The 27,986-nt window shown below is 40.6% G+C and overlaps 1 protein-coding gene across 4 annotated transcripts in view; it reads right to left on the bottom strand.

The window, feature by feature from the left end:
- Positions 1-3,462: 3,462 nt before the first annotated feature.
- Positions 3,463-27,986, bottom strand: part of SMAD1 (SMAD family member 1) — a 74,396-nt gene continuing 49,872 nt past the window's right edge. For all 4 annotated transcript variants that reach the window (XM_079772259.1, XM_079772262.1, XM_079772260.1 and 1 more), the window contains exons 3-7: positions 21,416-21,673; positions 18,710-18,826; positions 15,315-15,536; positions 9,552-9,808; positions 3,463-6,396 (exon numbers count right to left, since the gene is read on the bottom strand). In XM_079772259.1, coding sequence (XP_079628385.1) covers positions 6,253-6,396; positions 9,552-9,808; positions 15,315-15,536; positions 18,710-18,826; positions 21,416-21,673 — 998 coding nt within the window. In that variant the 3' untranslated portion in view covers positions 3,463-6,252. The remainder of the gene's footprint in view (positions 6,397-9,551; positions 9,809-15,314; positions 15,537-18,709; positions 18,827-21,415; positions 21,674-27,986) is intronic.

Genomic DNA, 27,986 nt, shown 5'->3' on the forward strand with positions numbered 1-27,986 from the left:
AAAATGCTGTAGACCCAAAGCAGACAATAAATGAAACATTTTCTGTTAAGAAATGCCGACTGTTCTCAATGACTCAGCTGGTATTGTATCAGCCCAGAAAATACCCCAAAAGCCCCTAGAGCTGGCAGAGACATGCTCTTCTCCAGCTCTGAGGGTCCCGTGCGCTCTGGCAGAGGGGGAGCCTGCCCCACATCCTACAGCAGCGAGGATGGTCATATTCTTGCCCTGCTAGTCTCTCTGGGACCGCCTCACTGCCTGCCATTCACTCTGCTTGCTGAGTATGACCTTAGTTTAGACTTTTTTTCCCCAAATTTTATTTTTCAATTACAGTTGACATTCAATAGTATATCAGTTTCAGGTGTACAGCATAGTAATTAGACATTTATATAATTTACAAACGGATGCCCCTTTAAGTCTACTACCCACCTGGCACCATACATAGTCATAATATTTCTGAGTATATTCCCTATGCTGTACTTTATATTCCTGTGACTATTTTGTAATTGTCAGAATGGACATTATTACTGACGTGGTAGGATCTGGGAAAGCAACCCGTCCGTAACCTGAAATACGAGAAAGAAAACTCGCGGGAGCCTCGGCTTTCCGTCCAGCGCGCTTCACCGCCTCCTCCTCTTCTCCCCGCGCCCGTGTCCTCTCTCCTGGCTTCCTCCTCTATTTTACTGTAGCACAAAGACTACGTACTGAGCTGGAAAGTCTTCAGAAACCCTTCCAAAACCCCGGCCATAGAGAATCTTTGCAAGACACAGATGACGTAAGATTAAATCTGAAAAGTACGGAGCTCTGGTACAATACCAGCCTCTGCCAAGCGCTGGGAGAAGGCAGCTCTTCACCTTTCACATTGCCCCTTTCCCGACTCCCAGACGGATAGATAGATGTTCCTGCTTCTCTCTGGCTTTCTTTTCCAGGGGTCTTCCTTTTCAGAGCCATGCTCAGTTCTGGATTCTTGATGGTTTGTTTCTTCCCCACTGTGCCTCTACTTCTCTGTTGCCCTAATTCCACTGTAACCTTCCAGTGTCTTCTGCATCATCCTAAATGACTTCAATGTTCATGCCGCTAGACTATGCCATTCACTCATTCATTCATTATATATGGAGTGCCTACTATGGGTTAAGTACTATCTGGTGATGTAATGATGAGCAAAACCACAACTCCTCTTAGCCTACTTCTTGGTTCCTTGATTTTTCTCTCCTCCAATGAATGACCTTCACACCTCTACACCATATCAGCACCCTTCATGGAGGGTCTTTGCTCAGGACTTACTGTCTTTGAGAATTTGAAATTTCTCTGAGTGAAGTAAAGAAAGAAGGCTGGGGTCATTCACACTGAATGTGCTCTTTGCTCTCATCTCAGCTTCCCTGCAACTCCTGTTTGGCTTCTTGTCCTTAGTTCACATCTTAGTCTCAACCACATAGACCTTCATTCCAATGATGGTCATTAGTCCCCTAGGATTTCCCCAGGACAGTGTTGTTAATCCTCAACTCTAGAAATGTTACATTCTTTTTCTCTGATCCTGACCCCAGATCCCAGAGCCACTACAAAACCATGTAGATTTGGGCCTATTTGGAGGCCATGTCACCCAACCTCAGCCGTGTTATTGATGCTCTCCACAATTCTCCAGCTTATTGCTAGTTGGCTCTTCTCTTCCCAGCAATGACTTTGACCTTTCCATCGTCCCCCAGCCCAGCCTCAGTCCCCCTTTTAGTGGATGACCTCACCCCGGAAGCACACTTCATCTTTGTTCTGACACCGCCTTCCTTCACGTCCACTTCTCTCTCCACAATCCATGTTCTCTATTTCCTCCTCACCAAGACTTCCTAATGACCAAGTGTAAACCTTTCCTAAATTCTCATCCTTTTTAATCCCATACTGCTCATCTTGTTTGTTAAGCCCTCCTTGTTGAAACCCTCCCCTTAACGTCTGTGATTCCTTCCTACGATGTTAGCTGCTCTTTGCTCCTTATATCACCAATTTGTGCACCTTGAAAGGAACTGTGGGCCACGAGGCTGCAGTGGGCATAGGTGTGGGTCTCAGCCCATCCTCCGTGCCCCCGCTAACACCCGCTGACAGCGCTGAGTGATCGGGACTGGTGCTGGGTGCCGGCAGCAGGTGCAAGCGGCGACTCCAGCGCCAGCTGCGGGTGCAAGCAGGACCGGCACCGGTAGCAGGTGCGAGCACTGGGCAGGACCATGGCACACGAGAGCAAAGAATTTTCAGTAACCACCAGAGGCTCCCCCCCCCCCCCCCCCCCCGGCCCCATGACAGCAACTGGCAGCCTGCCTTGGTCTGGTGCCCCCGCTCACCTGCTCCACCATCCCACCACGGTCGACACCCGCCATGTTCCGCACTCTGCTGCCTGCTGCTGATGCCTGCCGTGTTCCGTGTTGCCCCCTGGTGGTCAGCACACGTCATAGCCACCAGTTGTTCGGTTGTTCCGCCATTCGGTCTATTTGCATATTAGCCTTTTATTATATAGGATGTGTGCCTCACCGTCTATTCTCTCCTGGACCCTGCACTGTTTGATCCCCAGGTGACCTCAACCATTTCTAGGTTCAGATCTTTAGGACCCAAAATCCTAGGGGGGGGGGGGGGGGGGAAGAAAACCCATTCCTTAGAATAACATACACAAGATCTTTAATGCCCTGGCCCCCACCTGTCCGTTCTTTCATTTACCATTATCATTAGTTGCCCAACACTCCAGGTAGATGACATGACTGTTCCCAAAGGTGCCAGGCTCTCCCACATTCTGCCTGGTACACACCTTCCCCTTCCCGTCCCTTGCCTGTAAGATTCCTAGTTAGCACACTAACACTTAGCCCTGAAAAGTCTCCCCTTCCTCTTCGGGTCCAGTTTATGTTCCCTTCTGTGCCCTTGTGGACACAGCAGTGTGTCACTGTCTAGTCTCATTAGAGCGCAGGCTCCTTGAGGGCGGGTCTGAGGATTCCTCACTCTTATCACCTTGCATAGTGGCTGGCATGGGATTGGCGCCAACAACTGCTTAACCAACGGAGCTACTGAGGCTAACCTTTGGACCCGAATTTCCTACAGCACACCCAATATCTACACTAAGTTGTCATAATCACCTCGTTCAAGGACAAACTCATCATAGAGGGTTAGTACAGGTGACTTTTCATTTCTTCTTTTGGTTTTTCCTGGACTTTAAAAACCTTTAGTAAGCGAGTGTTGTTTTGATTAAAAGAAAATTATCTATAGGAGTTATCTATATGGAGTGATGTCATAAGATAGGCTTTATTGCCTCTATTTTCACAGATGAGGAAACAGGTGCAGAAAAGTCACGAAACTTGTTCGAGGTCAACTACTACTAGCTGGCAAAGTGAGGCCAGGGTGGCTCCAGAACTCTCCATGTCTGATCATCCTGTCATTTCTCAGTGGCTGATAACACACCTGCTATGAAACAGTTCACAGTGCTTGGTTTTATTTGAATTAGCTTTTTTTTTTCTCTCAAATAGTTGCTCTTTTTCATACCTTTAATTGAAACCTTCCAGACTTAATGGCCTCCTATGGCTGATGACAATGGTCTTCACTAAGATCTGACCAAATATACAAATAATTGCCTTTGAGCATAAAGGGCCGATTTATGCACCATGCTGCAAGCTCCTAAGGCCCAATCTAGTATGTTTCAATCTACTCGATGATCTTGGAGTTTATCTGGTAGAACTACAAGCTACCAGCATCGCTACATGCAATTAACTGGCATCACCATCCCATCAAGGTCGGTGAAATAGCTGTTCACTAGGGAAAGGGTGAGAAATCCTGGCCTGAGCTCTTTATTTTTAGACAATTTCCAGTTATACCTGTTAAGAGTCCAATAGTCTTAATTTATTGATCCTTCTTTTATTATATCTCACTAATCACCATCATCGAACCAGATCACCTGTACCAGGAATGACATAGCAGGTAAGTGGAAAAACAGAGTACAGGGGAGGGTTCAAGAAAACAGTGACCCCTATACTTACATGCAGCTGTATTTCCAAGGTATTTTCACACATATTTTTCTTCCAGCAGATCCTCACCTCAACTTTGTGGTAAGAACACAGCATCATCTCCATTTTACAGATGAGGAAAATGGAAGTTCACAGACACTGAGTGACCCAGCAGAGGCACACATGAATTTGTGTTATAATGTAGGTCTTCTATTCAGGGTTTTCTCCATTTGCACCATGATGTCTTCGGAGACAGTAAGATGCAGTGGACATTTCTACTGAGTCATAGTTTAGGGGAAAAGGGGGGCTGGTCATAATTCTGGGAAAGAGACATAAAAATGTCCAGGAGAACAAGTTGCATCTATTTGGCCAAAGAAGAACTGAAGTCTTCAAACCTGCATCCTTCATAGGCAAACTCGGTTTAGGGGGGGTGAGGTGGAGGATGGGAGAGAGAGGATCCCAGGCCAAGTAGATTGCAAAAGTACAAGTCCTCAGTTAATGTCAATAAGTCCTGTGACGTCAAGCAAAATGGCACATAATGAAGACAATTTTACCAGAGATTAATGGACATAAACAAAAGTTAAGTTCCTATAGCATTGCATCAACATTATAACCAAGTGACATGGAACAAAATGACGCCGAGGACCCACTGTGATCATTTTGGTTGGTTGCCGTGTTGGCTCATTCCGCCCCAATGTTAGGTCCTTTCACAGCCACCTTTGCATTTCGCCTGAAGTTTAGAAATTGGGGATACCTTTGGTTGACTGAATGGCATCCACCAATAATTGCTGCTGCTATAATTCCTCACATAAAAAAGTTTATACATTTAGGAATTCCAGGTTTTGCTAATTTGTCTTTCTTAATTTTTAAAGTTCCACAGGTCCTTTCTTTTCTGATTTAAAGCAACTCTGTTCTCTTCATGATTCAATATCCCCGTCTCCATGGTAGTGATTTAGTTTGTTACGTTTGGCAAAGAATCTTTGAAAAAAATCCCTCTAAAGAGTAGTGAATCTTATGGATCGTAAAATCTAGTGTGTGAAAAAAGGAAACAACAAATGTTTAATCAAAGTAAGCAATAATGACAGGTTTATTTAAAATTTCCAGTAGAGAAAACCCACTAGTTTTGGAATAAAAGTACTCAATGTACGAGAGCATAGTGAATATAAAAGATTAGCAGAAGAAAATAAAACCAAACGTAGTACAAAAAAGTTTTAAAAGTCTAACATGGATTTAAGCAGGGATGTTCTTTAAATCCTCCAAATAGTTAACAGAGTTACTAGGTTTGGCAAATAATTCACTTGAGAATTAAAGCCTATTTTTGAACTGTAAACTCCATAAAGACTGTTTATTAAATTCAAGCATTCCATACAATTGGTATTGAAACATTTTTGCAGTCAATTTCAGAATAGCAGGAATTATTCATTTGCTCTCACAATGATATGAATTAACCAGCTGCATAACTGTTTTTTGGAGCGAATGAACTAGAAGATGACAAAAAAAAAAAAAAAGTAGGATAAAAATCTCTAAAAAATTGAAACACAGCAAAATTCAGATATCAGTTTGTTTCTTTAAAGCAACAAACTAAATTTTTACAGTATATTCTACATCTGTAGTTGTCATTTCCCTCGCCCCCACCCCCTCCAATACCCCTAAAGCCACTAGTCTAATCAATTCTTAGCTTCCAAATATTCTGTACATATATATTTAGCAAAGAGCATATGCCTAACATTATTCTGACAGCAGTATGGTCAGCATACAATTTTAGAAAGATTACTATGTATATCATCCAGATTAACCATTACTTTAAAAAAAATTACTAAACAAGTATTTTTAAAATATTATGAAAACCCATGAAAAGAAGACTCCACATGGGCTCTAAACCTGATAAAAACACACTTCAGAAAGACTATTAATGCTAAACTTCTGCCAAACGATGACCTTAAAGTGCCAAACACAAAAGAATCTCTTAGGACCGGTTTTCCAATTGATTTGTCCCTGGCTTGGCCATCTCTCCTTTAACTATACACAAAGTCCTGCTAAAAGTATGCATTTTAGGTGATTTTTACAACAGAACGTTACAATGTAAACTAAACAGATTCTTGATATCAACAGTATGTTACCAAGGTGTTTTTTTGTGTTTGTTTTTTTTAAATTTCTGAATCCAACAGTTGGTCACAGAGGTCAAGTATTATCGAGGCTCCTTTGTCAGTTGTCAATCGTGTCTGACTCATCCATCCTTCAAGTACATGCAAGGCTCAACAGTTTTCAAGAGGCAGAAGCCTGAGGCCGTTTAAGACACAGATGAAATAGGATTGTGAGGTGAACCCATCTGAGTGAGAACTTTATCCAGCCACTGGAGGGGGCCATGCAGGTGGATCTCAATCCAGCAGGGGGTGCTAGTAACATCTTGGCGGTGGTATTCTGCTCCCCAACCCTAGAAACAATATGTAGGAGGTCATTCAACTTGCTTAACTCAGTGGTAAAACTGATTAAGTAAAAAGAGCTCACATAATCAGACATAAAAATACGGATGCTTTCCACAGGACCAATGCTTGGGCGCACAAACACACACACAATTTGGCAGGCACTTTCAGGGAACGGGTGTGTTCCCAGCTCCCCAAAGCCCATCCATGGATTCTGGATTAATAATTCGTAGTCTTGGGGAATAAATGTTTTAGAATACATTATAAGGCTGTTTTAATAAAGACAGTGTGTTAAACTTTCATTTTCATTGCCCATTATGTTACTAATAGTATTGTAATAGATATTATTAAAATTCTCACTTTATCGCCAAAAAAAAAAAATAAATAAAATAAGGAAAAAGGTAGTATGTGAGACAGACTGACATTCTGTTCCTTCTTATTCAACCACTGGAGGTCCTCCTATCGACACAGGGCTCTTGAGCTTTTAATTTCTAAGCAAAACTGGCAGGAGCACGTAAGTATCCAAAAGCTATTATCGAAACCTAATCATTGCCTTGAATGTATGGATTTTCATTTTCATTTGTACAGGAAGGGATCTTGCCAGATATATTCAGGATTACTGCACCAGGACACTAAGGCTGCAAAGAAGAAAGTCACTACGCAGAAGAGAAAAGTAATTTTGCTATTGCAAAGGTGAGTAACTCACTGGTGTGGTGGCCAACGGAATATGACATTCTGATAAGCCCTGGTTTCCTGAGGAATAGCAGAATAGACTGGGTTCTATCTTTGAAGGCGGGATCAGGTCTTACTTATCTTCTATCTCAAACATCCAGCGAGTGATTGGCACAAAGCAAAAGCTCTAGAGAAACACCTGTTCACCTGAGCGGACTTGGATTTTTCAGATATGGGGCATTTACTATGCAAATAATTTATAAAATGTATGTTTTGTGTTAAAGTCCAAAACTGGTCACCTTAGAAATAGTATAAGACTGGCTATTGATATTAGCAGTATGTTCTATATCATTCCCCTAAGATGCTAAGTGTGAGAGGGCAAAGTATGCTGTCCTTATGATGATAAAGAACAAGATAGTGAACATTTTTTGGTTGCTAATATATAAGCAGCTGCCCATTATCATGTCAGCAGGAGTTTTAAAACAAGATTTATTTATCCTTAACTCTCCAAATCCAGGTTCCCAGTTATGTCCATTATACTTGTATAACTCTCCATTCCAGCACTTACCACATTATAATTAAACATACACCAGGCCGTAAGCATCTTGAAGCTAGAGACTTTAGGTACTTTTCCATCTCTGTGTTAATTCTCTGGGAAAGTGTTCAAAGTATTTGCTAGATTAATAAATTCTAATATATTTTTAAGGCATATCCTTGTGTTATAACACTTCTTATTAGTGTAAAGGTTGTTTTGATGTGTGTAAAAGTAAATAATTAAAAACGTGTAAAAGTAAAATAATTAAGATTGATTGGGTAATCAACATGAAATGAGTTTGGGGGAAAAGTCAATTGAGCAAGAGAGTCATAAATTCTTGAAGAGTGGTCCTTCAGGAATAACAGACTCATCCAGGGACCTCAGCAATGACTGCCACAATGCCTGACTCCATGTACCCATTTTAAAGATGAGGACCATGAAGATCAGAAAAAAAAAAATCCCTGTGTCTGAACCACATCGTTAAAATGGCAGACTGAGCTAGAACGTGGATCGCCTCCTCTCGAGAGGGATTCTTTCCTCCATATAAAAAAAAAACAGCAAACGAAAAGCATTGCCCTCATTTTGAAATTCATTTTAGCCAAAATGCAAAGTCAAAAATTAAATATTAATGTTAACAGTGGACAAGGAAGGTCTTTGTAGTCGCATAGGTACAAAACATATAGGTAAACTTCTTCAAAAGGTAAAAAAAACAAACCGCTTTTAATACCAAAAAGGCACCAGACTCAGCAATGAAGTGCTGTGGAATTATGTTTCGAGAAAAACAACACCAAGAGAACACACTGAAAGTCTGCTAATATAACTCAAAGAAGTAGGAAAAAAGATATTTGGGGAAGGATATCTGTGATCCACAAGATGAATAACACAGTCAGGTTTGCAAATTGCCCTCTGTAATAAACACATTACAGAACAGGTTTAACAACAAGTTAGATGAGCTTCTGAAGAGAGGACATGAAAGGTGGTTGCCTCACCCAAATATATAATTAATTTTGTTTCTCAAGGTAACAGAGGATAAAAATTTATCTTTGAGAATTCAGCAACAAGGCAGTCAGTCACTAGAATAAGTTACTGACTCATGAAATTGAATCAGATACTTAAATGTTTTACATTTCAATGGCATCTGAAATTTTTTTTTAGTTCTCGGAGGTAAAAGAGGCAGCAAAGAGATCAATTATTGTGAGCAATGTCCTAACCTTCTTCCTCCTCCTACCTTACAATACGGCCTTAGAGCCAAGGCATCTATTTATCTTTGGGCAAAGGCCTTATTCACTTTTGAATTACAAGAAAATTCATAGGGTTTACTGGAACCACTAAAAAAACTGGCCAACTGAAAATAAATTCCAGTTGATGAACTTTTATTTTTACAAAAACACTGCTTGCTTATTGTTAAAACAAAAGCAAGAGGTGTTACCATCATAAAAAGCATAGAATGAAAAGTAAAGGAAGGGGGTGTGTTGATTGAATTGATCTTATAAGACAACCAAGCATTTAAACTATGTATATTAAGTATAATACATAACATACTAATGGTATTACGATAGGTAAAATAGTGCTATTCAAATAAGGAAAAGGTATTAAAGCCTGTTACTATTGACATGTAACACACACACTCATATAATCCAATGATACAGTAAGTCCTCTCTTAATGTTCTGTGACTTTAAGTGAAATGACCAATTTTTCATAGGGTAATTGATATAAACAAGAGTTAAGTTTCTATGGTGCCTTGTCAATACCATAACAAAATTACGTTGAATGAAACGACATTATTTGAGGACCTGCTGTACTCTCCTAATAACTGCTATCCTTGTTTAAGTTTAAAAATGCCTGGATAACAAGGTGGGCTCTATGGACATGAATGGAGAAGAGACAGACTGATATACTGGGAGAAAGCATAGCACAGGGGTGTTAGACCCCCACCGGAGGAATTAGAGCTCTCTCACCTTCACAAAGCTCATGCGTATAGTACACATTTTTGTGAGCTCATAGACGGTCTCGAAACCATGGTTCACAGACTGTGCCAATAACTGAGCAAATTCCTGGTTATTAAAAATTTTCAAACTGCACCCACTCGGGATCTTGCACACAGTAGTGGGATGAAATCCATGATGGTAGTTGCAGTTCCGACTTTGCACAAAGATGCTACTGTCGCTGAGGCATTCGGCATATACCTCCCCTCCAACATAGTAAAGGTGGACGCCTGTGGGAAGACAAAGCACCGAGTCAGTTGTTACAGCTGAAAAGCATGTGAATTTATGCAACATATGAATATAGGTGGATGTGAACTTTGGCTAATTAGATAAATAGATATTCTCCAAGTCTTGCACAACTGGATAGAACCTTAGTTAACTGTATTAGTCAATATAGTGCCCATATGTCAACATGCACGTCTAGGTTTCTAAGAAATAATATAACAAAGTCTCTTAAAACTCAGTAACAGGGTGCAGCAATTTCATTCTAATAAGTGTTTAATGCCCTGTTTGGCCATGGATTGAAAGCACATTCCCGCTTTAAAAATACAGCACAATAAAGCTGGACTTTATTATGGGATCCTGCACAGATTCACCACACCAGCTTGTTAGCATTTATTTTGCAGCTGAACTGTTTGAAAATGTTGAGGGTAGGGGAAGGGAGGATCGAGACGTAAAAGAACTAGGAAACCACAGGTGGAGGAAGTATGGCTGAGAGCTGTAAGATGTAAGGTCCCGGAAAAAAAACACACACTAGAAAAATAATCCAAACTGTGTGGAATCTGATCTCACTGAACTACCATCTGCTCCAAACCTTTTCCTGTGAGATCCAGAGTGCCAGGAGTGTAGGAAATTGATCTTACCCAGCCTCTAAAAAAAGGAAAGGGGAAAAAACCATCTGACGAAGCCCCACACCAGTTAGGGAGATTATTACCGGCCACCCAGAGAACGGAGTCCCATCCCATGTGGCTTTAAGTGATCTAGCTACCTTGCAGGTAACTCTTGCATGGTTTAGTCAATGCTAAAGCTACTCTCTCACAGGAAATATTATGTGTTGTGTGCACATGTGCACACAACGGCTAAGACTTCTTGCAACAATTCAATAGCAGCTGGAGCAAAAGCCCATTTTTCTGTCTGATGCAGAGAAAATTTAAGTGCGTGCTCTGTGGGTTTGTTGTTGTTGTTTTTTGTTGTTGTTGTTTTACTTTTTTCCTTGATTATAAAAGTGACAAATATTCATTTTAGAAAATTTAGAAAGCCAAAATATAAAGCAGACGACAGTTTCATTTCTTTAGTGACCCAGACACAAGAATTGTTAACTGTGTGACACACTGTATGAGGTTTTGAGGATCATTAAACTTTCTTTGCAGACATCTGAAATATCTACATGACTGTAGGGATACAACCATTTATTTAATGATTCTCCCATCACTGGACCATTGTGTTCACACTAATTTTCTGCTATTATACGAGTGCTATGATAAATGTCTCTGGATCCTTTTTATAATATCCTTAAGAGAGAATCCTAGAAGTTAAATCATTGGATTGAACACTTTTGATTCACCTTGCCAAATGAGTTTCCAGAATGCTTCCATCAATTTACACCCTGCTCACCAGCAGTGTATGATACCTTTCTCGTCTCACCGTGCCAGTACTGAGTCCGAGTTTAAAACAAAAACAAAAGTTCCCTAATTAAGAGCTGAAAAACAATATTGTTTTAATTTGCACGTGAGGCTGATAGGATGATTTCATATGTTTATTAGCCACTTGTGTTTCTCTTATGAATTTACTGTTCATATTTCTCATCTATTTATCCTGCCAGGGCTCTAGTATTTTTATTTTTATGAACTGCACATATAATTTAATTGTTTCTCCATTAGTCCTTTGCCTTTTAATTTTGTCTATGTTTGTTTTTTTTAACCTACGGAAGTTTGAAGTCTTTAAGTAGTCAAACCTCTTGTGGTCTTTTCTGTTGCTTTATATGCTTAGAAAATTTCTCTCTCTCTGATCAAATACATTTTCTCCTAACTTTTTAATAGTCTGCCTTTTTTAAAAAAGTTCAGCGCATTAATCTATTTGCATATATGGAATGAGGTCAGGGTTCCTCCCTCCAGCCTCACCCCAAAGCTAGCATTGTTACTGCAGGCCCATTAGAAGAATACTCTACTGATCTTTACATACATTAAATTTTAAAATACTGTGTAGTCTGAGTTTAATTTATTCCACTGTTTTGTCTACACACTAATTTAATTATAGTTTCATAATGTTTTATTAACCCTAACATCAAGTATATTTTCTTTACTCTTCCACTAAAAAAATTAGCTATTTTCACTTGTTCAGAAAACATTTTCCAACTTTCAAAAAAAACATTACATTGTGATTTTGACATAGATTGTTTTAAAGTATAAATTAAATTAGGAAGAATGAATATCCTCAAAATATTTTCACAATATTAGGCCTTTTCTTTAAGGTACACAGAATGCCTACTTATTTATTCAAATTTTCTTTCTCTTGCAATAACATCTGATTTTCTTAACATAAATCTCATATATTGCTGGTTCAGATTATTCAAAAAAATGTGTGTTTTCTGTTGCTATTGGGAATGTCGTTTCACCCTCTAGTGTATTTTCTGATTGTTGCCAGATTAAAGGAAACTGACATATAATTTCTAAAAACAGATTTATTGGAAGTTTCTAGATAAACAATCATATCATTTGAATTGACACAATGACCATAAGTAATACTGACATGTAGGCAAAGGAGGAAAGGCACTCATAAACTTATGGTTCAAGTGGAGATTAATAAAAGCTTCCTGGAAAGTAATTTAGCAAAGTATATCGAGTTTATGAGCTACTAATTTCACTTCAAGAATTTATCCCCCCAAATCTATCCTAAGAATATCAGCAATCAATTAATCATATCATCTGCAAATAATGATCATTTTGGCTTATTGCCATGATCTGTAATTCCACAATAGTCAAGGCATCTGGAACAATTTTAAATAACAGCATTCCCAGAATTCTCATCTTCTTCCTAATTTTTAATAGGAATGTCCCAGAGTACAATGGCTTTTTACTACTTTGGGGCAATGGCCAACTTTAGAATGTAATGAAAACTATGTCCCTCTAACCCAAATGTATGCAAAATTGTGTTTATCTACAATCTCAGGGGTTTACAGACCACAGAAAGGTATTTGTATGCTAAGTTCTAGCATTTCATCATTACACGTGTAGCTTAGGGTTCCTTTCCCCTTAATCAGGTTAAGGAACTATCTATCAATTCCTGCTTTGAGAGTTGTTGCTTTTTTTTTTTAGGATTGAATGTTAAACTTTATCTCAAATGTCTTTTAAGCATCTATTAAATAACCTTTTAGTTTTATCCACTGTTCTAAATTTCATAGGTCATTTTAAAAAAACTTTTACTCTGGAAATAATTTCAAATGTACGGAAATAGAAAAACAGATCAAAGAACAGCCATATAGCCATCATCCAGATTTATCTATTGTGACAATTTACTCCACATGCTTTATCATCTGTATGTCCCTCCATTCTATTCTTCTATACATACCTACTCATACATACATGCATACATACATACATATACATATATATATTCTAGCATAGGACTGTTTTAGATCGATATTTATACACAGAGTAGGGCAAAAGTAAGTTTACAGTTATGAGTACCCAAGTTTATTCTTGTATTATTGTTTTTTAATTATTGTTGTATTTAATTGTATTACCACGGTAAACCTACTTTTGCTGCACCGTGTGTGTGTGTGTGTGTGTGTGTGTGTGTGTGTGTGTGTGAGAGAGAGAGAGAGAGAGAGAGAGTGTGAGTGAGAGAGAGAGAGAGAGAGAGAGAGAGAGATGTGTGTGTGTGTAAATAAAATTTCTTCCTGAGCCATTTATTTCACCATGGCCCTTTACTCCTAAATACTTAAGTGTGCATTTCCCAAGCCTAGGGATATTCTCCTACACAGGCACAATACATTAGCAATGCCAGCACATTTAACACTGATATACTACTTTAATCTACCACTCATATTCTAATTTTGCCTGTTGATCCCCATAATGTCCTTTATAATATGTTTTCCCTGATGGTACAGGATCACATCCAGGGTCAGGTTATCACACTGAGCTATCGTGTGTCCCTTTAACCTCTTTTAATTTGGAACATTCTCACACCTTTGTCTTTTGACATTGATATTTTGGGAGAATACAGTCCCTCCTCACCCTTTTTAATAGGATGCTCCTTATTTGGGATTTGTCTGACATTTCCTGATTATTAGATGCAGATTTGCATTCTCAGCTGGAACTCTGCATAGGTGAGGTTTCCTTCTCAGGGTATCACATCTGGAGGTATATGATACCCATCTGTCTCTCACTGGTGATGATCATTCTGATCTCCCAGTGAAGATGTTGTCCAATTCCTCCACTGTGTAATCCCTGATCTTTATTCTCCCTCGAAACGAATGGACTGTCTGTGAGGAAACACTTTAAGACCATGCACATATCCTGATTCTCATTTTAAAAATTCTCTCTATTTTTAGGATCCATGGATGATTGTTGCCTGATGGCTACCAAATGATGACTGTCCAACTCTAGCACTCAGTCTACATTTACCAGTCAGCCTTCCCCGTTCATTTATCCATTCATTACTGGCATGGATTTCTGGATTACTATTGCTTTTCAGTGAATTAACACTCATTACTGTACTTGTTATTTTGGTGCTCAAATTATCCTAGAGTTGGCTCCCGTGACATGCGCCCATCATCTTCATAAGCATTTCTTTACTTTGTGACACAACAAAATGTTCCAGGCTCACTTGGTGCCTGTCTGTCCCAGCCTTGGAGTCATCAGCCCTTTCTCCAAGGAGCCTCGGTTCCTCCTAGTGGGAAATGGTGTTAGAGGTGTCTCACTAGATGTGTTTCTTGCTCCTGGGTATCTTTGCCTCTTGGTCCTTTCAGCAGACAGGTTAGAAACTATCTGCGTGTACAGATGCGCGCGCGCGCACACACACACACACATACATAAGATCATAAACATGCATGAACACATAACGAAAATCATGATTTCACACTGATACTTCCACAGGGTTCATTTCTTTGCCGTCCTCCACACGTGTACGTCGCTTATTTCCCAGTGAAAACCCAGGCTCTCAACATCATACATTCAGTATTAATCTTATAATCGAATCTGAAAGTTTCAGAACTGTTTCATTCATACTGCTACTAAATAACCAAGGCTACTACAAACAGTTCAGGGTTTGCTTACAATCAGGCTACCCTACCTGGCCCAGACTGAGGATATATAGCTAGGTACTATATATTCATAAGTTGTTTGGGATTATTTCATTCTTTTTATTTCTGCAGTGAGTTATGGTATTTGTCTGAAATGCATTAGGTTTACTTATTTTAATTTGCTTTTCGTTTCCGGTGGTGAGTAATTTTTTTAACAGCGATCCTATTCTGCAGCAAAACGCAAGATAAACCAGTGCTCCTGAATAGCAAATCACAATTTCTGCTAATGACGACTAATTATCATGTGTTGGTGGGCCACAGAAACCGCTGACTGGAAGGTGGACTTCCTGGTAATGCGCATTGGGAAAATATTTACAAACTGAAGCAAGTACACATTATCCGGCGTTGCTACACTCGTTTTGCTACAGGAAAGACTAAGCGGCTCTGGGGGGACAGGAACACAACAGACAAAAGAGGTTAAAGTGGAAACTCACCTTTTCCAATGTGCCGCCTCGTGTTTTCAATGGTGGAATTCCGATTAACGTTGGAGAGCAGCCCAAGGCAGAAACGGTTCTTATTGTTGGAAGGGTCGGTGAAACCGTCCACCAGCACACTGGTGGAGGAGGCATGGAACGCTTCTCCCACGCGGTTATTGAGCTCATAGTAGACAATAGAGCACCAGTGTTTTGGCTCCTCATAAGCAACTGCCTGAACATCTGGAAGAAAGAGAAGCTCACAGTCAACCGCGGTGAGTGCCCTGGGCTCTCAAAAACTGAAACTGTGTTGTAACATTGGCTCAGGACCATGGAATGAAGATATGGAGGAGCAACTGCAATTTTAGGGTATGGGTTGTATCTATGATGTCTTAGTATTCCTCACTAAGTGCAACTTCGTCCTTTGACTGGAAAATCATTTTCTCTAATTCCTGTTGGATCACCAAAATGCCAGCTAAGATAACCAAAATACCCGCAGTGTGTGGGGAACACTCACAATATGCTCTGTAACAGGCCAAAATGGAAATTACCCCCATTACAGACCCTGGCTCACCATCTAAAGAAAGGCAACAAGTGGTAAGTGAGCTGAAGAAACAGGGGGAAGAGAACAATAGAGGACGGGAAATATGCCAAAGGTGCTGGCACGGAAAGGAATTACTTTCAACCAAGCCTTAGCATGCCGATGATTTTTCGGAGCAATGGAAATCAGTTTCTAATTATTGATAAGAAGTTCCTTTACTTCACGTTAAGTTGCCAATAACCATCACAGCTACAGCTCTGCTCCAGTCCTCAAACTCAGGAAGAAACCGTGCCAGCTGGCCAACTCGCACAGAATGAATCATATCTCTCTCATCCAGATTTCATGCTAACTTCCTTATATTTGCTTTAAGTCATGCAGAGCAGGTGTGTTTTGTCTCTCCATTCCCAGAATGGGCCAACAATGGAAATTACCCAACTTTACTGACAGGATGCAGCTTGTTAAGTCAAATCTCTTAAGACTAACAAATCTCCAAACAGAACATGCTTCTAAATATTTGCAACTAGAAGGTTCTAAAGATAAGTTCCTTCTGTAGTAAAACCTCTTATACCACTGCGTTACAGATTCCAGGAATACAAACCATATATAGCCAGCATGCCAGTACGTAATGATCTGAGGTTTATGGTCTTGAATATATAATCATAAAAAAAAAGGAAAGAAAATCCGAATTGGAGGCAAGTACTTCTGTGTTCTTAACATCAACCTCCATAATATTAAAATGCACTTTACTTTAGAATTCGGTACAGAAAACAAGGAAAATGATCATTAAGAAACCACTCAGCCACAGAAAAGAGGAAATACTGCCATTTGTGACAACATGGATGCACCTTGAGAATATCATGTTAAAGCAATAAATCAGACAAAAAAAGTTAAGAACCATATGACTTCACTCTTGGGCGATATAAAACTGAAAGCAACAAATGAACAAACAAGAAAAACAAACAAAAACTCATAGACACAGACAACAGTACACTTGAAATCTATGTAATTTTATTAACCAATGTCACCCCAATAAATTTAGTAAAAAAGAAAAGAAAACCACACAAACATTAACTGAAGCAGGTGAGCTGAAAACACATACCATCTTCCCTGTTTGCTAAGCAACTATCCCTTGTCAATTTGCTATATTTCAAAGAGCAAAATTCTAATGATTTACAAGTGTCAAATCTTAAACAGGGCTGCAACATCATAAACAGAAGGCTTTATCAACTATCAGTGTTGTTCAAAATATATTCATCTAGGTTGGAGGTTGACGATTTTTTTTTTTTCCTATAAAAGGCCAGAAAAGTTTTGTAAGCCATGTGATCTTCAACAGTACCCCTAGTAGTGCAACAGCAGCAACAGATAATATGAAATGAATGAACACAGTGTGTCCTAATAAAACTTTATTTATAAAAACAGGAAGAGTCTGAATTAACCTGTAGACTGTAGTGTGCTGACCCCTGCTCTAGGAAAACCACTCCAAATTAAGCAACAACAACAACAAAAAGGCCAACGTCCCTTCCTCATGAAAATATTAACTATAAACTTATTCTAATGGGGAAAATGTTTAAAGCTATTTAAAGGAAAAACTTTTAAAACAATTTAAAGGTCAATTTCCTGAAATCAGACATTTTAGACTTAACAATAACATTTACAGGTCAGCATGCTCATAACTGTATATGCCACCCTTTCCTGCAATCCTGTTCCCCAAATAAAAATCCCAAAGATGTGTGAGACAGGAGTTCTTTTCTCCAACCAGAACCTTTGTTGGCTCATAATCATATGTTTGAGAGGATGTTCTAGAGATCATCAGAGCCAACAAAAAAGGTGTACATTCCAGCTTATCACACTGCATATCTAAGAAAGGCTGAGTTCATCATCAAATTTTAAGAACTTCAAAAATACAAACAAGCCTGACAAAGTGTGAGGTGTCCTCAATTTTAATAAAAACGTTGATGAGAATGACCTAAGACATATCTAGTCACTGAACTGCATTTCAACTCCAAATTGTGTGAAGTCTGCACACATTCGATGACCCAGGCCATGCGCCGAGTGCACCTTGCAGCACCGTCCTCCATGAGAGGTTGTGGGAGGGGCTTTACTCAACAGCGTGGCCGTGACTTCTTACTGATGCTCGGAGATTTTCCCAGCACTCACTTACCTGGGCTCCCTGCTGCCTTAAGCCACTCGACTTGGCACTGCAGCCCTGGAGGGAGGATGGCGTCCTCCCCTCCGTCATGGCCAAGGAGTATGCAGAGCTGCAAACAGACCCGCCCTCTACTAGAAAGGGCTTAGAGCTCTTCCGGGAGCGGACAGGAAAGACATGTGCCTCAACTCCTTTTAGCAGTGAGGTTAGAAACAAACACACAAACAGCAAGCCAGAAACAAGCGTATTGGTCTGTGCCAGCTGCCCCTGTGCATGGAGGAGGGCTGGAAAATAGATGCGGTTGATCACTATCTACCCTAACTACAAAAGAACCTTCTTCTCCAAAGCCTTGTGACATGAACTTATAACTTTGGAAATCACCCGTGGAAATTCCACTTCAGTATTGTTATGGTCATCACTTCTCAATGCCCCTTTGTCCTTTGCTTAAAAATATTCTTTTTTCACCAATTCAGAATTACTAAGTATGGAAGCTCTAAACAGATGACTGCTCAATTACACGTAGGCCTTCATTAGTTAAATCAGTGTGTTTGTTCTTCACGGAAAAGACTTATCTGTAACCCAAGGAATTGTTTCTACAGAGCTCCTTATTGTGCTGTATCTTCCTCAAACAGCTCTCTTTTTAAAGACGAATGCAGTTTGTGAGAGAAAGCCACATTTGGGCAGATAAACCTGAGACTCTCAAAAGGGAATCAGTGGCAATTCATTTACCTCCTCTGTTGATTTCGGGGGGCAGTGAAGGCGCCATCATGTTTGTGTCCATTGGCTGAGAGCCATCCTGGGTCATGGGGTCTTCAGGAGGCAGGTAAGCAGGTGGAGGCGTATCAGCTACAAAGGAAAGAAAGAAAGAAAGAAAAGAAAGAAAAGAAAGAAAGAAAGAAAGAAAGAAAGAAAGAAAGAAAGAAAGAAAGAAAGAAAGAAAGAAAGAAAGAAAGAAAGAAAGAAAGAAACCAAAAAACACAATTTTAAAATCCTCAACAAACACACCCACTTAAAACATATATATCCTCTTCTGTCCTGAAATGTGTAAGAGATTAAGTTGCTGTTTCCACCTCCCTTTCCGAAGATTGGAGGCTCCAGACACTGGACTGCTGTGCACTTTCTGAAGATTACTACCATCTTGTGATCTTACACAATTTTAGTCAAAACTCAGGGGGAGGAAAAGCACTAAGTGCCAGTTCCAGAAGTGGCCTGCCAGCCCGGGATGGTGCCACTGTAACACAATCGGACGAGCATTATACCCCCTTGCGTACAACCCACGCTGAGAGGACCTCCGCACTCCCCTCGCACTGGTGGATGGAAAACCTCTGAAGGCTTCCGGGTCTCCTACAGGAAACCGGGGGGCTCTTAGGAGTCACACTGAGTTTCATTACTCAACTTCCAGACTTAAACTTACTTTTTCAAGACTTCAGGCGACCTGTCAGGACTACCTTCTCCCCACCCTCTTCAATAATCACTACTTTTAAAATCCCTAACAGCGGAAGAGGAAACAAATCAGTTTATCGCAGCTATCTTTTATTTCAGAATTTACATACATGTTTCCTCGGGAAAGTCATAGCCAACTGGCAAATAAGAGGCAGCACACAATATTGACTTCGGAAACAAAGACCCTAACACGGGTGTTCTGTATTCTTAAATAAAATAAAGAGCATGGTTTCCCCCAAAGCAAGTTACTCCCTGGCTAGCGTGAGCCCATGGGGCACGCAGGGCAGAGCAGGGAACGAAGTCTCGCCCTAGGGAAGCACGCTAACTTAGGTAAGTCCCCTCGACCACTCAGCAACTATCAAACGCAAGTACTAATTGGGCTCCACTCGAGTTCCGCAGCGATTTCCAAGAGTGACTGTTCGAGACTGAATCACAGCATCTAGTGGCTTCCCACGGGCCAGCTGTTACCGAGCAAGGGCTCGGAGCACAAAGACAGGGCTGTGGGGACCTTATCCGGCTGCCTTTTTCACCCTTCTCCGGCTTCTTTTAATCCAGCTTCTTCCCTGCACCTGGAACACTGACTTGGCTTTACTTCCACTCAGGAAGGAAGACAAAGAGCCTCCTCCGAGACCAAAGACAACACATTTCTTCAAATTCGCAGGTGAAAACGTCACGGGCAACCTGTGGCATCAGCACCACCGAGAGGGACCAGACACCACTGGTGGTGCCCACCGTCCCCACAAGGCCCTCCTCCCACCTCCTCTTCTTCGTATTTCCCCTCCTGGGCCTGAGCCTCAGTCCCTTGGCCGCCGGGGAGGAAGTGCACATTCAAGCAATCATCTTCAGGTTTTTCACCCTTGGGCCCACCCCGGTTTGCCACTGCTCAAAAGCCTTCTGAAGTTATCTCCTCCCTATTGTCCTGTTCATCACACACAAAGGGTCTGAAAGGGAGTGGACAGGAAGTCACCAGAGGATATTAGCTTGATTTTTAAACTAGTCAATCCCCCACCCTCATCTGAAACAGTTCTGGATTGAAAAACAAGCAAAACAACGCAAAGTAACCAGGCTTAAAATAAAAGGGAGCAATAGATATATAAACTAAAGAGAGCAATATCAAGTGTGGACACTTTTCAATTTTTGAGGACACACCCGCACTGATGTCGAATTCAAATTTACTTTCAAAAAATGTCAGTGGCCCAATGAACATGCTTGCCCACTCGTTCATAGAGGTCCAGTAAACAGATGCCAAGTACATCTTCATTTAGACTGTGTTTCTTGAGGTCTACTGGCAAGAAATTTGTAACTAATCATTTTTGTTCTCGGAGGTGCTGGCTTATTAACCTATTAACTTGACAAACAAAATGTCCTAATTAATCATTTATTCTGATAAATATTACACCATCAGTTAAGTCTGAAAAAGGAGGATAATTGTTTTCTGTCTTTGCTAAGTTAAACAAGCAGATGGTTTCCAGTACATCTGTTGCAATTCCTTTGTTGTTAAAGTATATGTTTCTTGGGATTACATCACCCCTTAAATGAATTTAATTAAGAAGGGGACTGTGATCCCTCAGGAAATGTCTTTTCTGGGGTTGCACTTGCAGCAGGGGTTTTTATTCCACGTATGAAATAATGCTGATGGAGGCCGTGTTTCTCCTAAAGCAAATGTGTGCAACACACTATTTTTCTCTTTCTTTTATCAAGCGCAAAGACTGTTAACAATGATGCCACGCCCAGAAAGATGCAGCTGTTTCCAAGCCCTCCAGAATGAAAACATAAAACTCATTGGAGCATCTGTGCCTGGCGCACAAAACAAGACACGTGCCTACTACTTAGCTGCGAGGTCTCCTTTCACCCAGTCGAGTCCTGAGCCCTGGAGCACAGGGCCGTGTACCAGAGCGGACACACTCCCCCTCCAGGCACACCAGCTTCTCCCCACACCGCGATCACACCGTGGGAACTGACCGCAGAGCAGCCCCCAACAGTCCCACCTACCTGGCATCTGAAAAGGGCTTCCTGGGTCTGAGCTGGTGGGAGAGTGAGGGTAGGTGCTACTGCTGCTTCCGGGGGAGTTGGGGTAGCTGCTGTTGGGGGAGTGAGGGAACGGGTGGCTGTTGGGTTGCTGGAACGAATCCGGGAAAGTGGCGTTGAGTGGCATGTGAGGCTCATTTTGTCCCAAGTTGCGGAACTGAGCTAAGAGGCTGTGCTGAGGGTTATACTCGCTGTGTCTTGGGACCAGCACTGGAGGAAGAACTGGGGGGAAAAAAGAAAAAGGCAAAAATGAGAATGATGGGAATCTATAACAACATCGCAATAAAGTCGCAGCATAACCTGTACATAACAAATTATCTGAACCCTGCCCAGCTGCCAACTCAAAAGCGCCATCCAAATGAAAAGCCATTTTTCACTCAGGAACAAATGCGGTAAAAATAATACCGTCCCTTTAGAATCACCGGAGACTTATGCTGAAGATGAGCGGCAGTGACAGACTGTCCAGGGGAAGCCTGCAACATACGTCCATGTAGGTTAACAAGTTATGGCTCCCCTATTCTCAATTGTTTCATTTACTAAACACCGAAGCACAATTAAGAGCATCCATATGTCATCATTGACGAGTCCACTTTATATCCCTGGCTGATCAGATTTGACATTTAAGAGTTAATAATACCTATTAATGATATGAATTATTCACCATACATGTTTTAAATGGACCCAACTCACTTTAAACCAAAAGGAAGTGAATAAAGGTGAGAGGGTAAATACAGTGAACAGGATCAATCCAAATGCCAATGTAGACAGTTAATTGGACAAAAAAGGATATTTTGTGGGACAGACTTTATGTTGTGTCCTCCTAGTCATATAGTCACATGCTGCTTAATAACAGGAAACACTGTAATGGCATGTGCATTAATATGACTGGCAGCCCAGCAGGTTTGTTTACAACAGCGTCATTACAAACGTGTGAGGAATGCGTTTTGCTACCGCATCACGACCACTCTGATGTCACTAGGTGACAGGAAGTTTTCATCTCCATTATAATCTTACAATAGAGGCCTGGTGCACGAAATTCATGCACTCAGTGGGGGGAGGGGGGTCCCTCAGCCTGGCCTGCGCCCTCTCGCAGTCCGGGAGCCCTTGGGGGATGCTGGACATCCTTAGCACTGCTGCGGAGGCGGGAGAGGCTCCCACCACTGCTGCGGTGCTCACCAGCCATGAGCCCAGCTGAGCGGTGTTTCCCCCCCCCCCCCCGTGGGATTGCACTGACCACTAGAGGGCAGCTCCTGTGTTGAGTGTCTGCCCCCTGGTAGTCAGTGTGCATCATAATGACCAGTTGTTCCACCATTTGGATGATTTGCATATTAGCCTTTTATTATACAGGATATGTGTGATCTGTTGTTGACCAAACATGTTCTGTGATACATGACTGTACCTTAGGAACATCTTTTCTCTAAGGATCTTAATGTATTTACCCACTTATCAGTCATCCTATTCACTACCTGGTAGGTTAAAAAAAAAAAAAAAAGGCATTTTATACAATCCACATTTTGCTAGGCCAGTGGTCGGCAAACTCATTAGTCAACAGAGACAAATATCAACAGTACAACGATTGAAATTTCTTTTGAGAGCCAAATTTTTTAAACTTAAACTTCTAACGCCACTTCTTCAAAATAGGCTCTCCCAGGCCGTGGTATTTTGTGGAAGAGCCACACTCAAGGGGCCAAAGAGCCACATCTGGCTCGCGAGCCGGTGCTAGGTGAATACTTAAGGCCAAAACTGTTTATACCAGTAGAGAAGGAAAGAAAACAGGCCATGCCTCAAAGCTGTGTGTGTGAGGAGCCGAAGGGGTTAATAATTAGCACGGTCGGAAATCTCCAGCAGCAGAGCCCCTACAAGTGCAACCAGAGTCCAGGGGAAGGGCTGGCTGGGCTGGCGAACAGAGCCCTCACCAGGGTTAGAGCCTAGCTTCCTGCCAGGGTCACCAGATGGCTCTCCCCAGTAACAAAGGCCCTTGGAATCCCTGCTGCTCCGTGGCCTTGGCTAGAAAGACAAAAACAACCCATTTGGTAAACTGCATGGGAGGAGAGAGGAAGACATTTAAAATCTGTTATTGTTGCTGGGAGTTAGGATTCAGAATTTATTTTCCCAATGAAACAATACTTAGAGGCTTTAGGAATTAAGTAGATTTTTGAGGGCTTCCCAGGGAATTTATCCATAATTTCTAACATTTCTACAGGGTGGGAAAAAAGTGCTCTTAACACTTGGATCATCACTTATTCATGAGCTGAAAAATGTTACAAGTTTCTCATAGGCTGCATCTTAAATTTTACATAATCCTGTAGCAATGTGATTTCCCTTAGAAACAAACCTTGTTAATATAATAAATAAGTGTATTTTCTTTTAAGCACAGTGTTGGAATCTGCCCAAACCAAGTCATTAAAAGAATAATTCCTCCTTCTACCTTTCAATAGCCACCTGAAGTGTAATCTACTTTGTTTTGTTGAACAAAAAATTTCCTATAGTCTTAAAGGCTCCCCCTACACCAAAAGAAATCTATATTCCAAAATAAACTCATGCTATGAAATAGTCCACTGCCTTATGCAATCAAACATTCTCTTTTTCTTTTAGCTGCTGCAGCCTAAGTTACCACTTTACAACTTGCCTTGTTTGGTCATCTAGCTATTGCCTCATTTCTGATTGGTACACCTTTAAAAGGGGGCAAATATTGGCCTGTGTTCCCCTCCCTACGAAGGTAGTACCAGATAACAATATGAATCGATTCTCCATCTTAACCCCTCAGAGGACCTCTAACCCCCAACACACACACACACACACACACACACACACACACACACACACACACACACACACCCCTGCACAGTGTTCCGGTAACTCTGATGTGTGGTGTGCAGTGGTCTGGCTCTCAGGCACAGTGCTATCCTTAGTGGACATTACAGGTGAGACTGACCAGCTTTTGCTAAAGACCTGGGAGAAGTGAGCCACCAGCTACAACAAATCAGCATCCTATAGATGAACTTGACAAGAAAAATAATGTTTTTCCTCACCTCTGACTGTTAAGATGATTTTGCCACTGCTGACATAGGTACAGGTATCTTTTAATAAACTTAAAAAATGTACTGATGTATCACACATCTATACTAAAACACACAAATCTCCATATAAATGGAATCACATAGACTCGTGTATCTAGCTTCTTTGGTTCAGCATTATGTCTGTAAAACCCACCCATGGTGGATATAGCATCTTATTATACTAGTAAATATATATTACAATTATTTACTCAGTCCCTCCACCTAACTTCCTCAGAGGATAATCAATTTCACTTTTTTCTGATTTATCCTTCCTTTAAAAAAAATAAAATAGATAAATATATGCTTTCTTTCTTTCACTTTTCTTTTTTTGTTGTTAATTCTCACCCAAGGCCATTTTTTCCCACTGATTTTTAGAGAGAATGGAAGGGAAGAAGGGGAGGGGGGAGAGAGAAAGAGAGAGAGAGAGAGAGAGAGAGAGAGAGAGAGAGAGAGAGAGAGAGAGAGAGCGTGAGCGCAACAGAGGGAGAGGGAGAAGGAGAGGGAAAGAAACATCAATGTGAAAGAGACACATCAATTGGCTTCCTCATGCATACGCGCCCCCCTCACTGGGGCCGTGGATCAAACCTGCAGTCCGGGTGTGTGCCCCTGACCAGTAATCAAACCCAAGACCCTTTGGTGTGCGGGCCAACACTCCAACCACTGAGTAACACCAGCCAGGATAAATATATGCTCTCTTACTTCATTTTTATTCCTAAAAAAGAGAGTCAGCCTACTATGCTTTTTTCCACTATATCCTAGAATTAACTTCACTCTAGTTTATAAAGATCTTCCTCATTTGTCTTTACAGCTAATAACACCATCATTTATTCAACCAATCTCGCACGGCTGGGCATTTACGTAGTTTACAATATTTTACCATCAGACATAATACTGCAATGAATAAGCCGGCACATATATATTGTACTGTTCAAGGTGTGTCTCCAGGATAAATTCCTAGACATGGAAACACTGGGTGAAAGGGTAAATGCAGGTATTATTTTGTTATTGTCGAATCCCCCTTATTAGGGTTGCAGCATTTTGCATTGCCACCAGCAACATATGAGGGTGACTCTTTTCCCACAGCTTCCAGGACAGACTATGTTGTCAAGCTTTTGATTTTTTTAGACACTCTGATGGGTGACAAATGGTATTTTGGTGCAATTTTAATTTACATTTCTCTTAATATGGTGAAAGTTGATATTTCAGAGGACATTCTAATATCGTGTGTGTGTGTGTGTGTGTGTGTGTGTGTGTGTGTGTGTGTGTGAATTGTCTGCTTGTGTCTTTTGCCCATTTTGGGGTCATTTTTCATTTAAAAATATATATTAGAGATGTCAACCCATGATATATTTAAATGTTACAAATATTTTATCACAAGCTGTCTTGATTTTGCTTCCTTACAAGTTTATTTTTTGGCTGCAAATTTATCAATAATTTCTTTTACTGTACGTGGATTTTGATTCATAGAAAGCTCGCTCCTACAACCAGATCGTAAGGAGGAATTCATCCATGTATTCTTGGAGTGCATATAAAGTTTCTCATTTTACTTAGAGCTCTGATCCATTTGGAGTTCAGTTTTATTTATAGTAGGAGGAACAGATCTAATTTCATCTTTTTCCAAATGGTTAGCCAGTTGCCCCAACACCATTAAAAAGCCCATCTTTGTCCCAGTGACTGGAGATACCACTTTTCTCATAAAGTTCCATACATGTTAGGACCTATTTTTAGGCATTCCATTCCATTCTATTCTAGTCTGTGCCCCGGTGCCGCTCTGTTTTAATTATAGAGGCTTTATAGTATGTTTTAATATAGACAGGGCTAGTCCCCTCTCACAGTTCTTCCTTTTCAATGCTGCATGCTTACTTTTCCATATGAACTTTACCTATCACTTCGTCTACTTTCAGAAGAAAAAAAAAGTATTATTGGTACTTTAATTAGGAACATATTATATTTATACATTAACTTACTAAGAATGAATGTCTTGATTATGTTGAAGTTTCCTAGTCAAGAACTAGGAAGGTCTGCTCAAGTCTACTTTTGTGTGTTTTCAGGAGTGTTCCATAGTTCTGGTCTGTATGAGTTTGTGAGGGCTGCCGTAACAAAATACCACAGACTGAGTGCTTAAACAACAGAAATTTATTTACTCAAAGTTCTGGAGGCTGGAATTCCAAGGTCAAGGTTTCTCCCGAGGCCTCTCCTCTTGGCTTGCAGATGAGCACTTTCTTGCTGTGTCCTCACATAGCTTTTTCCCTGTGTCTCTCTGTATGTCCTAATCCCCTCTTCTTATAAGAACACCAGGCAGCTTGGATTAGAGCTCACTCCAATAGCCTAATTTTAACTTCTTAAAGGCCCTATCTCCAATACAGTCACACTCTGAGGTACTTATGATTGGGGCTTCAATATATAAATTGGGGGGGGGGGGAGGGTCACAATTCAATCTATAACACACACTGACTATAGGTTTTAAATTTCTTGTTAAATTTATTCTTAAGTGTTTTATCTTTTCTGTTGCTATTTTAAATGGGGTTTTCTCTTCCGTTATATCTTCTAATTGGTAATGACATATATGGTTATGATATTTATGATATTTCTGTTACTTTTTTATATCCTACTACCTGGATGACTTCTTTGTTGTCTGAGTTAGTTTTACCATTGATTCATTAGAGAGCTCTCCAGATAAATGATCATGTCACCAGCAAATACAGCTTTAATTTTCCCTTTTCAATTGTTTTCTCTTGTTTAATTGCATTGGTGAATACTGCCAATATAATGTTAAAAAGTAGTAAAGATAGTTAACTTCCTTGACTTATTCTTAACTTTGGTGAAAATGCCTCTACTATTTCCCCATTAAGAAGCTGACTTTAATAAGAGAGAGAAAGGGTGACAGAAGGAGACTTGACTTGGGGTGATGAACACACAATACAATATACCGTATTTTCTAGCGTATAAGACAACTGGGCGTATAGAAGATTTTCCTGGGCTAAAAAGTCATCTTATACACCAGAAAATACGGTACATATAGATGATGTATTACAGAATTTTACTCCTGAAACGTATGTAATTTTATTAACCAATATCAGCCCAATAAATTCATTAAAAAAGTTTTTTTAAAAAGCTGACTTTAGGACTGAGGGTGTGTGTGTGGGTGTGTGTGTGTGTGTGTGTGTGTGTGTGTGTATGTGTGTATGTATTTAAGGAAGTATCCACTTGTAATCCCGTTACATATCCATTCAACAGAACATTACTCAGCAACAAAAAGGAATGACATATTGATTCACACAACATAAATGAAGCTCCGGGTAATATGCTGCAAGAAGGCTGACAAAGAGTACAAACTATATGATTTCATGCACATGCAAACCACTGTATGGTGACAAAAAGCAGATCAGTAGTTGCCTGGGGCTGGAGAGAGAGATTGCAAAGGTGCAGGAGTGAACTTGTGTGGGTGATGAGTGAGTCCATGATCCAGATTATGG

The sequence above is a fragment of the Cnephaeus nilssonii genome, assembly GCF_951640355.1.
Source record: "Cnephaeus nilssonii genome assembly, chromosome: 5".
NCBI classification, from domain to species: Eukaryota; Metazoa; Chordata; class Mammalia; order Chiroptera; family Vespertilionidae; genus Cnephaeus; species Cnephaeus nilssonii.